This window comes from Spermophilus citellus (genome assembly GCF_964194105.1).
Source record: "Spermophilus citellus genome assembly, chromosome: 5".
Lineage (NCBI taxonomy): Eukaryota > Metazoa > Chordata > Mammalia > Rodentia > Sciuridae > Spermophilus > Spermophilus citellus.
Window position 1 is genome coordinate 6,373,801 of NC_138186.1, and position 12,130 is coordinate 6,385,930.

Sequence of the window (12,130 nt, forward strand, 5' to 3'; positions counted from 1 at the left end):
TGGCTTCTGCAGGGCCTGCTCCAAAGAGGGGCAGGTGCATGGCAGGGCAGGGGAGGGGCAGGGCAGGGGAGGGCAGGGGAGGGGCAGGGCAGGGGAGGGCAGGGGAGGGGCAGGGCAGGGCCAGGCTCCGCATGCTTGCCCTTCACTGTTCCTTCCTCTCTTCGCAGCGTGTGCTATGAGCGGGTTCCCTGGTGCCCTATGGTGCTGACCTTCATCCTCTCCGCCCTCTGGCATGGCGTCTACCCGGGGTACTACTTCACCTTCCTAACTGGAGTCCTCGTCACGTTAGCAGCTCGGGCGGTAAGCTGCCTCCGGGTGTGGGGTCTTCCCTTCAGCGATCTGGTGCTTGGATCTTTGTTGGTATCTTTTAGGTCCTGGCAGAAATTGGGGGGGCGAGAGGGACAGTGGGAATGATATTTTGAAAAATCAAACAACAGACAAAAATCTTCCTATTAGAGAAATACTTCCGTGTACCTGTGATCATTACAAAGACAACCATTTTATTTCTGTATCATTTACAGAGGGTTTTTGTAAAACAAAAGGAATTTTAGGAGCAATATTTATTACCTTAAGAGATGAACACATTTTAATTATTAAAGCCTGCGAAGACACAGTCTACTAATTATAGACGTTGATGATTGTTAACATAGGCTCCGTATAACTTCAGTTTGGTTATGTAATGCTTAATTTAACAGTTTTTAAAAGATTTTTTAAAAAGATGGACACAATATCTTTATTTATCTAAAATAAATAATTTTTTTAAATTTTGTTTTTATGAGGTGCTGAGGCTCATACCTACTGCCGCACATGTGCAAGACAAGTGCTCTACTGCCGAGCTATAATCTTGGCCCCTAATTTAACCTTTTATTATCCCAAGTCTAGAGAGAACTCACAGGGCAGTGAGCCAGCCCCCGCAGGGCAGGAGCTGTGCCCTAGGGGACCGATCTCACCTCTTACGGTCTCGAGTCCGATCCAGTTAACTTTGTGTAAAATCATTTGTGAATTTCACAAATTGAGTTTTGGTGTTTGTTTTGTTTTTTTGTTTTGGTTTTTGAGAAGCCTCTAGTTTGTCCTCGGTTGTTCCTGCCACTCGATTATTAGAAAGCCAGGTCTTAAAGGAGTGAAAAATGTGGTCGTCTTCCAAGAAGATGAACGTACACAGAAGTACTTGCAATCCCTAGTGTTTCTGTGGCCAAATGCAGGGTGATGGATTTGGTTTAGTCTCAGCCCTTGATGGTGGTGGTGGTCTTCCTGAGTTCAGACGCGCCAGGAGTTTTAAATGACACTAGTTGCAGTCGACTTTAGATGTGGATTTCAGAGCCTTCAATGCATTCATTCTGTGAATCTGTCAGGAGCCACACATGGGCATCGTAGGTGCCGAGTTATCCCAGCCAACACGACATTCCCCTGAGGAATTCCTGCCTTCGATGGGCGGAAGCGTTCTGGGGTCCACAGGCAGACAGGGCAGAGGGCTGACTGCAGTTTGCTGGTTAAAATACTTTTCAAACTAAACGCATTTGTACCTGCTTGCTCACGACCAGTAGGGCAGATGGGTTCTTCTCTCCCATTCATAATAAAGCTCTGATTAGGAAGGACAGCTAGAGAGCTTTTTTTCTGGGGGCTTGGAAATCTCTCTCACCTTCAGGTGGTGGAGGGGAGAGGGAGGGTTCATGGAGCAGGGTGTCCATCTGTTCTAGAAGGAGATTGAACTCAACAGTCAAGAAGTCTGAGGCGGGGGGGGGGGGGGGAGCCACCTAATAGTGTCCCACAGAAGCCCAGCCTGGTCTCTGTCCTGGAGAACTCAGGGGGCCTGGCTCCCAGGCAGCACCAGGCCTGAGCCCCCTCCTGTGGGCTGCACGGCCTGTCACGGGTTCCCGTCCTCAGGAATCTGGAGAGGAGGTATGCCCCTGGAGGCACACCAGTCACAGTGTCTGAGGAGTGGCAGGGAGTGCACCCTCTGACAGCCTTTCCCACATCAGGGAGCTGTCTGAATGTCTTCCTCTGTAGGATAGGGACAAAGATGCTTCCTTGGTGGGCTCTTGGCCCAAGCGTGGCACCTGGAGCACCCATAAGTGGGAGCTGCGCTTACTGTTAGGAAGAGTGACGTTGTTTGTTTCACCATCACCCAAAGGAAACAATCAGGGGACAGCGTAGAGATGTATTGACTAGGGAATGCGTCACAGAGCTGTTTGTAATAGCAAAACCGGAGGTGAGAAGACAAGCTAACTTCCACAAGTCACTTAGAATCATGATGGAGAGTACTGCTTACTGACATGGGAAAAGTCCATGGTAGATGGTTAAATGAAAAAGTCCATGAGAGATAGTTAATATGAGTGCCATTAAGAATACAAGTGTGATACAATAGAAACAGAAAACGCTTTGGAGGGTTGTGGTGTCTTTTTTTTTTTTTTTTTTTTGAGGGGGTATTGTGGATCGAATCCAGGGGTGCTTAACCACTAAGTCACATCCCCGGCCCTTTTTTAATATTTTATTTTGAGACAGGGTCTCACTAGGTTGCTCAGGTCCTTGCTAAATGAGGCTGGCCTCAAACTTGCAATCCTCCTGCCTCAGCCTCCAGAGCCACTGGGATTAACAGGCGCATGCCACTGCACCCAGCTATGTGCCAAATTTTTAAACAGTGCTTTTTTTCTTAGGAAGATGTTAAAAAAAAAAGTCTTTTTTTTTTCTTAGTTGTTTCTTAAATGTTTTTCTACAGTGAACCTGTATTTCTCTTTGTCAGTAAGGAAGGCCACCCTGGTATTTTCAGGGGGAAGGAGAACTCTGGAGGTTGGTGATTTTCGGCAGCCCGTGTTCTGTCTCTCACCCGCCCCCTGCCCTGCTTGACTTGCAGGTGAGGAACAACTGCAGACGTCACTTCCTGTCTTCCAAAGCTCTCAAGTGTGTGTATGACCTGGTGACCTGGGCTGCCACTCAGCTGGCCGTCTCCTATACGGTGGCGCCATTTGTCATGCTGGCCGCGGAGCCCGCCCTCAGCTTGTACAGGTGAGTCCCCTGCCTTCTGCTGCCACCTGGCGGACTGCTCTGTTGTCTGTGGTGGACTTAGAGTCGGGTAGGCCCCATCAGCACAGTGAGACGGAACCAAGAATTCCCAAATGGGACCGCGGAGTGAAAGATGCCCACGGACCTTCAGAGGAGGCGCCTGCCCCAGGACCCCACCATCAGCACCTGCGGGGAGGTTCCAGGGAACGCCTGGGTGTTCCTGGTGCCGCCGGTAAGGGGCGCTCCAGGCAGTGAGGTGCTCCAGGTTAGAGATGCTGCCTCCGCTGCTCTCCCTGGCCACAGTGGGGGTCAGAGGGCCGGAGCTGGGCCCAGGTGGGCTCGTTTGCATGGTCTGTAGCAGCACTCTGTGTCCTTCATGAGGTGCTGCTCTGGTGGGTGTGCACGGGGGTTTGTTCTCCTGATGCACGTGGTGGAGAGGGGTGTGTGGGATTTAGGGTCCAGAGGGAGGCTCCCACCAGAGGTGCGAGGGGTTCCCGAGTCAGACCCTCCTCCTCAAAACCTGTGCTGCCAACGCACTGCTGACCTGCAATTGCTTCCTTTTATTGTTTTACACTGATGTTTAATCTGTTGTGTTTTCCCACTACTGTGAAATGGTTGGGCACAGAGCTTTGGAAACTTCCTGTGTCGCCTCACCGTGAAAGGAGGCTAAGAGTAGAATCCACCGCAAGTGTGGTGGTTGGGACTGTCCTTAGAATTGAACGAGGAGGATTTGCAGAGGGCCCAGGCCAGAACCTATGGCCTGAATTCAGTAAATGTAGCTCCATTACCTGATGAGCAGCACAGGCTTTTCCAGGTACTGTTTTGAACATAGTATGGTTACAAAGGAAAACGACTTAGAAAAAAGAGACACAGTGCAGTCCTCAGGGCTCAGGAAATGACACTTCAAGTTTTGATGCCTTGTCATGCAGAATGCTTTGAACTAAAGGAGGACCAAGGTCTCTCCTCGCCCTCCTACCTAGCCCCAGTCTCTTGCCCTTATTTTTCCTCCCAAAGTGCAAGAAGGGGCTTTCTCTGAAATTCTCCTATTTATGTAAAGGCTGGACTCTAAAGAAGAAATCATTTGCAAGAAAAATTGACATGCATCCAACACCCCGGCAGCCTTTGTCCCAGGTGGTTGCCTGTCATTCCGGCCTGTTCTCCCCTAAGTCATTTGTTCTCCCTCTGGAGCTGCCCACAGCTTCACCCTTCCCTCCCCGGTGAGAGGATGTTTAAGCTTCAGCCATCTGGCCCCTGACATTCTTCATGGGACCCCGTGCACATGATAAATCTCTACCCCTTTCTCCTGTTCATCTGTCTGCCTGTTTTCCGTTTGTTTCTGCAGACCCAGATCCTTATTTGTGAGCTGAGGGTTCCCCAGACTGGTTAGGAATGGATTGGAACTTTTCCTGTTCGCTATGTGTATCGGTATCCATAAGTAAGAGGATTTTCTTAAGATTATAGGAAAAGAAGGTGGAGGGAACTATACACACTCATCAGTGAGGTCTGTCCGGCTACGTGTGTTTCCATGGTATATTAGGTGATGAGCAGTCACACCGGGGTGACGTGGAAGTCGTGCTGGTCATGCACAGTGTTCCTGGGATTCCAGGAGAGCAGGAAGGGTTACCATCTCTGCAAACCAGAGCCCACGCCCCCAGGCTCCGCCCTCTGCCCTCAGCTGGCTGAAGCCCCTGTCCCTTCCTTGGGGCCGCCCGCTGTCCAGCCTCCCTTTCCCAGGGCCCTGGATTAAGCAGGCATTTTTCCCTTTGCCTTTGCATTGTTAGTTCCCTCAGGCGAGGTCTTCAGCCGAGGGAGCTCTCGGCCTGGGCTGTCCAGATGTCGCCATGGGTGTGGGTCTGTGGTTCTGTCCTGCTTGGCCTCCTGGTCCCTGAATCTCCCAGGTGTGGAGTTGTCTGCCTCTAGGACAGGACCCCCTGCCCCCAGAAGCCCCCGAATTCTAATCACGAGATTTTTCCGGAATGTATTTGTCATGTTACAGCAAAACTGTGTGTGTCCCACCGAGTCCATTGAATCCCTACCGCGCGCTGGACGTTGCGCAGTGGACAGGTCATTCATGCTCCCATGGAGGTGACGGCCCGATGGGAGAGAGAGATAAGGGTGACAAATTATAAACACACCCCGAGACAAAGATTCAGGAGTCTATCTACAGGAATCTGACCCTCCCTGGGGCAGATGGCAGGAAGTGGCCTTTCAGCTGGGCCCTGGGGGCCTGAGGCAGGGTTCCGGGCTGTGCTTCTGAGATGGGAACGGCATGGAGAGGCCCCTGGGGAAGGAGGAAGCTTCAGACCTTGAACTCCTGAGAAACAGGGATGTGCACAGATCAGTAAAGTGCGCAGCCGTGGCTGGGAGAGAGGGGGATAGGCTAGCAGTCTCCCCATTCATCCCGTGAGGAAGTGGAGACCCAGAGAGGGTGAGTGGAGTAAAACTCACACAGCAACCCAGAATCAGCTCTGCGTTTCAGACTCAAAGTTCCTTTAATGGCAAGATCAGCAGTGTAATCACTAAAAATTTGTTGAGGAGAAGCTATTTTGGAAGCAAATTGCTGCTTGCAGATCAAAGTAAGTTAAGACATGTTTATGATAACTTGCGTTTAACCAACTAAAGCGTGTGCTAATTCCGGCACTTAGGTGGAATCAAATTGTTGTCAAGCAGCTTTCCATTGCTTTAAAAAAAATAATCTAAAATGCGTTTTTAAACACCTTTGTTGAGGATAAAACAAAATATTTTTCCAAATTGGCCCATTAGAGTTGATGTGACCTAAAGTTATCTGGCATGTATGATGATACGTGTAATCCATACTGTATGTGTAAGCTCCCTGTCTGCATCAGCCCAACCCAACAGAAGCATCTGTGATGGATGACATGTTCTTTTCTCTGGGCATTAGATGGCCCACGTATTAGCCAGGAGCATGTGTGACCATTGAGCATTTGGAATGGGCCTTCAATCCCATTTAATTTTAACAGCCACCTGTGTACCCATGGCCATTGGAGATTGATTGCACCTCAAACGTGTTTTCAGAATCTCTTGAGAACCTCTGAATCTGATGAAAGAGTCAAAATCACCAGCCATTCAGTGGAGTGAGCCTCGGTTGCTTTCTGGATCTGCACCTCACTGGGCTCCCGGCTGTCACAGGCCACCAAAGATAGCTGTCGGCAGACCTGTTTGTCAGCATGCCCTGCGTTGCTCAGCCTTCAGGCCCCCCTCCTGTGCTTTATATTTGTGTCTGGTCCGCTTTCAGTCCAGAGTGTCCTCAAATTACAGCTTTAAATCTCTCAACACTTTTCCTTTGAATTGTCAGTGAGTCTCAAGTTTAATGAACCCTTGACAGTATTATATTAATATTATTATTATTATTTTTTACTGGAGATTGAACCCAGGGGGGCTTAACCACTGAGCTCCAGCCCCAGCCCTTTTTTGTATTTTATTTTGAGATAAGGTCTTACTAGGTTGCTTACGGCCTCGCTAAGTTGCTGAGGCTGGCCTTGAATTCAAGATCCTCCTGCCTCAGCCTCCCAAGCCGATGGAGTTATGGAGGGTGTGCACCGCTGCACCTGGCCACTTGACTGTATTATGAAAGAAACTTTCTGTGAAACCATTTTGAAAATCCAAATCCTCATACATTAATTTGTCTTTAATTAGATAACACTTTCTTAAATTCAGCGTGTAGGAATGTGGGAAGAAATTTTGCAGATGGCAGACTCCTTGAGGGCAAAAACTGTGCCTTATTCACTTTTGTATCTGGAGGATTTGGGTCAGCACCTTGGCCTGCTCAGGAAATGTTGAGCTGAGTTTTTCCTTAATAAAAGGATGAAATAGTCTTTCATTTTTAATTAATAAGATTATAAAGTATAGGACATATCTTATTCTCATTAGGACCCCATTCTTTATAGTCCTAGAAAAATATGGAATCTCAGAAGTGGTTACTAAACCTCTCTAGAGAATCAAAATTTTCTTTCCCTTAATTGCCAAAGTATTTGGATTTATTTAATTAATTATATTGGCAGTACTAGGGATTGAACTCAGGGGTACTATATCACTGAGCCACATCCCTAGCCCTTTTTATTTATTTTATTTATTTCACTAAGTTGCTAAGGCTGGTCTCAAACTAGCAATCCTACTGCCTCAGCCTCCCAAATCGCTGGGATTGCAGGCATGCACCACCATGCCTGGCTGCTGTTTGGATTTAATCTAATATAGTTGCTACCATGCCGATTTGGCCATGTATAAAAGATTAATGCAAAACACCCGGACAAAGTGTATTTTAGGTCTGTAGACTTGGAAAGCCGTGGTTACCTATGGCTAGAGCACATTTTGAGAAAACCTCAGTGTATATGTGTTAACCAGCATGTTTATCTGTGGAGCCCTTTTCACCCTTAATAATGTTCTTAGAAGTAAATTAGATGATTAATTGCTGTACCTATTCACCCTTTGCTTCTGGTTAGGTGAGCATTAATCATGTCCAGTCGATCCTCTGTATCGATGGGTTCGGTAGCCATGGATTTAACCAACCGTGGATGGAAAATAGGTAGAAAAAAATTGCTTCTGTCCTGAATGTATACAGACTTCTACTCTTGTCATTACTCCCTAAATGATGTAGTGTAACAACTATTTGCATAGCTCTTCTACTGTGTAAGGTATTATAGGTAATCCAGAGATGATGGAAGTACTTTAAAGTACTCCAGAGTACGTGCGTATGTTATATGCAAAGGCTGTACTATTTCATGTAAGGTGCAGTACCTTTGGGGAGTCCTAGAACCAATTCCCATGATTCCACAGAAGGATTGTTATCATTGTCCCAAGAGAGGGGGTGGAGGCTTATGTCTTTTTGTAGATCCTAGTTTAATGCTTTACACTTTTCTTTTTCTTTTTTTTGGTGTGGTCCTGGGGATTGAACCTGGGGTGCTTCATCATTGAGCTACATTACCAGCCCCACCCCTCCTTTCTTTAAAAAATGTTTATTTTGAGACAGCCTCTTACTGATTTACTTGGGCCTTGCTGAATTGCTGCGGCTGGCCTTGAACTTGCAATGCTCCTTCCTCAGCCTTCTGAGCTGCTGGGATTATGCACCATCATGCCTGGTTAATGCTTCATCATCTTAAGCAATAAATGTTTATTGAAACATTAAATGAATGAAAATCTATTCCTGCTCTTGTCTCTTCTGCAAACCACTGTAGGGAGATTCCTCCTGCTGAAGGAGGGGGCAGCTGAGAGCATTTCCTGGTACTCCTGTGCCTAACGTTCTACTTAAAGCTGAAGAATGATGCTTAAGTCATTGGAGAGCTGGGCACGGTGGCACATGCCTATAATCTCAGTGACTTGGTAGTCCGAGGCAGGAGGATTGTGAGTTCAGAGCCGGCCTCAGCGACTTGTCCAGCCCTAAGCAACTTAGTAAGACCCTGTTTCAGAATTTAAAAATAATCAAAAGGGCTGGGGATGTGGCTCAGTGGTTAAGCGCCCCCCGGGTTCAATCCCTGGTACCAACCCCCCCCCCCCCCCGCCTTTTCTCCTGGAGAAAGCACCCATTCCGGCCTCCAGATGGATCTGGAACAGTTCTGCTAACGTGGGCTGTTTCTAAGTACACACATTTATTGATAGGCCGTGCCCAATAAATATCAGCATCTACATCGTGCACACTGCTGAAGGATGTGTGTGTGTGTGTGTGTTTTTTAATGAAAGTCAGAGCTGAAGCATAATACTTGTTTCTTATTAGTTTGGATGGAACTTATTTTCAGGATTATAGACCAGTTTTCAAAATCGGAATCCTTCATGAGACACACAAGAAGAACCCCTCACTCTTAGGAAGAACATACAGGGCAAAGTATTTATTATATTTGTGTTAAGTATTGGGTTGGAGTTGGTTCTTGTGCATTTTGAATGTCGAAGATTTCTGGCTTATGGAGCGACTTCTCTTAGTCTGCTTATTATGTTCCTGGAGCAGTATGACGCTTGTCTGCAGATGGCTAGTTGGTTCGCTCTGCACAGCTTTGAGGGACGGTCAGGGCCAGCCTGAGTAGGCTCCTTTGGCACCTCTAAAACAGTGTCTCCACTTGCCTACTGAAGATGAGGTGCTCAGGAGATATTTCCTGTGTAGGTCCTTTGAAGTATAACTTTTTTTTTTTTTATTCCTAGGTCCATGTACTTTTACTTACACATCATAAGTCTCCTGATAATACTTTTTCTGCCAATCAAACCACAAGCTCATCTTCAAAGGCAGCCTCAGACCGCAAATTCTGTTAATAAGAAGAAAACAGACTGATACCTCCAAGAAAGCCGAACAAGTAAAATTGTAAGACATTGGAGAGACCATGAAAGGGCTCGAAGGCTCTCCAGTGACTTAGAGGCCATGTTTACATGCTTTTTGTTTGTTTGTTTGTTTTAACTGCAGGGTGTATTTTTATGAAGCCTTTTTGTACAGTTAAATTGGCCATGTGCAGTCTATTTGTTTTAACATTTTCTAGGACCTGTCAGTGGCTGGAGGTGGGGAGACAGTCCGTCTGGGCTGCCGGGTCTTTGCCTTACTGACATGGTTTTCATCTGCTGGTCTCTGGATGCCGCAGGCTGGGCATTGGCTCCAGAAGTTAGAAGGTGATTGCTGAGAAGATGTCACAGGCATGGCGGTTCCTCAGAAGCTCCAACCCCTTTAATGTGTGACATTACTGGTTTGTGGATACGGTGACTACACTCAGAAGACCCTGGAGGAGAGGGATCATGGAGGACTGCCCCTGAAAACTTGAATGAACTCATGTGCCCTCAGAGAGGCTGCATTTCCCCCAGGAATGTAACCCTTTCCCTTCGTTTTTTCTGAACTGAGCCAAGATAGGAAATGAGTACCTCTCCCATGAGTGCCCAGAGCCGCAGAGGGGGCTGCCATTTCCGTTTCCCATGCACCTGCTTCAAGATGGCCCCAGGAGACACCGATACCCCGTTCCAGGCAGCAGAATGCCCTCTGAAGAAATAATCCCTTTAAAACAAAATTGAAAGTTACATAGAAGTTTGGTAAGAAGCAGAAGATGATTCCCTCTCTCCCCTCTTTTCATGGAGGTGTTAATGATGGTGGCCGCAACATACACACAGGCTGATTTTCCATTTTTCCATTTTTGTAGCTGATTAAATCCAGCTTTGTTGAAGTTGACTTATCATATATTGGAAGGCAGAAATTTAAAGTCAGTTTTCTTTTCTATCTTTGTTATGAATGTACTGTGGCTCCTTTTGGGGACTACTATTGGGTGGTGTTCTCTGTGGGAGAAGAAAACATGCTATTAGATATTGTGGAAAATAATGAAGATAATAATGAAATATATGCTGCAATGATGTGCCTTCAATCAAACAGCTTGGGGGGAGAAAATTTGTTCCAATGAGATGGTAAAAGTTAGTTTCTCACTGAATAAATACTATGTTTCTGTATAAAGGAAATGTTTCTGAATGTAAGCTTTACTTTTTGCTTCAAAATAACCGATATTCAGGAGTGTGTGTATGTGTGTGTGTGTGTGTGTGTGTGTTAATAAATGTGCACAAAGTTTTATTGTTTTGTAGGACCTTTCAGCAGTGTGGCTTTATTTCCCTAAAATGTGGGCATTGCGGCATGCTCAGTTTTACTATACATGTCAGGCACTTGGATGGTTTTTCTTTTCAGTCTGATTTGTGGTCTTTATTCCCAGTTTTGCAGGTAGGGTTGATTTCCTCTATAGAGGAGGAAGCTGATAACTGGACATTTGCTAAGTGCCAGGGCTAGTGGTAGAGCTGACCTTTGGTTGCTGGCCCATCTTGTGACAGCCGGAGGCCGTGGGTCTTCCCACGCGGTGTCCTGCGGCTGCTTCTCTGAGGATAGTGGATCCTGGAAGTGACGAGCTCATCCTTTCAGTGCAATTTCCTGATCCTGGTGCTGTGGGAGAGGATAGTCGTCCTTCCTCTGCAGCCGTGGGGCATTGGTCTCAGGACCCCTTCAGATCCAAAGTCCAGGGACGCCTAAGTCCCTTTAAAAATTAAATTGTTTAGGGAATAATAAAAATAATAATAATAATAAGTGTTAAGCACAGACACCCTTCCCCACCAATATTTTCAGTTGGTGGAAGCCAAACCAGCAGAGGAGAGTGGTGGTGGGGCAGGGGTGCAGAAGCGGGTGGAGGCCGAGGGAAGCGGGGACCGGGTGGAATTGGAAGCTGGAGGAGGTAGAACAGCAGGTGAGAAGCCAGGGGACAGGAGAGGCCCACGTAAGGAGTGCGTGTGTGCCAGGGCAGGAGGCTCCCAGGGCAACCCTACTCCACAGTGCGATCCCAGGAGGATCCCAGGCAGGCCAGGGATGTAGGTGCCTAGAATCGATCAGTCTTTCCAACACAAATACCTTGAGGTGCAAGACCAGGCAACATGCGCATCTTGCCCACTAGTGAGAAGGGTTCAAGTCACCATGGGCAGGACATGTGTGCATACTCCAGAGGAGTCTCTGAGCTCGCCGTGTGATTTCTGGCTGTATGGTTTATGGTCAGGTGTCACTGTACGTGAGTATCTTCATTTCTGGGAGAAGAACTTTGGTAATGAGAAGAGAGGTGACCGCAGGGTGGCCAGCTTCTCAGTGGGACTCTAGTAGGTACTAAAAGGACAGTGCAGAGACAATAGACTCCTGCCCGTTTTCTCTTGAGGAATGTTTACCCATAAGAAAAATGTTCCAACTGAGGGTCAGAGTTCGAAGAGGTTGGATCTGTTTTTATTGCCTTAGATTTCTATGTTGTCCCAAATGTAATGTGCACTTAATCAAAATGTGTTGGATTGGGGAGTTTCAGTGGAAAAGAAAGACCAACAATAAAAAAAAAAAAAAAGAAATACCTTTTCTGTTTTCTTTCAAAGCCCAATCTGAAGTGCTCTATTTTAATGCGTGCGCGCATGCCCCGCCCTCCCTGCTCCATAAGGAGCAAGAATATTATTCAGTAATTGCAAAAAACAGTATATATTTCTGTTTGAGAATTTGACTGGTTAAGGGAGGAAAAGGCAGGAAGAATCGAATAGGTCAAGAAGAGAGGAATTAGCAGATGGTGCCCCGGAATTGGAGGGCTGCTTGGCCACCATTACTGAAGGTCCCTGGTCAATCAAGGAGTGGCTGGTCCCCCTGGTCTTTCTG

The 12,130-nt window shown here is 47.0% G+C and overlaps 1 protein-coding gene across 1 annotated transcript in view; it reads left to right on the forward strand.

The window, feature by feature from the left end:
- Nucleotides 1-11,758, forward strand: part of MBOAT1 (membrane bound glycerophospholipid O-acyltransferase 1) — a 97,549-nt gene extending 85,791 nt beyond the window's left edge. Inside the window, exons 11-13 of the mRNA XM_081294405.1 lie at nucleotides 168-300; nucleotides 2,852-3,003; nucleotides 9,148-11,758. Coding sequence (XP_081150531.1) covers nucleotides 168-300; nucleotides 2,852-3,003; nucleotides 9,148-9,274 — 412 coding nt within the window. The 3' untranslated portion in view covers nucleotides 9,275-11,758. The remainder of the gene's footprint in view (nucleotides 1-167; nucleotides 301-2,851; nucleotides 3,004-9,147) is intronic.
- The last annotated feature ends 372 nt before the right edge of the window (nucleotides 11,759-12,130 follow it).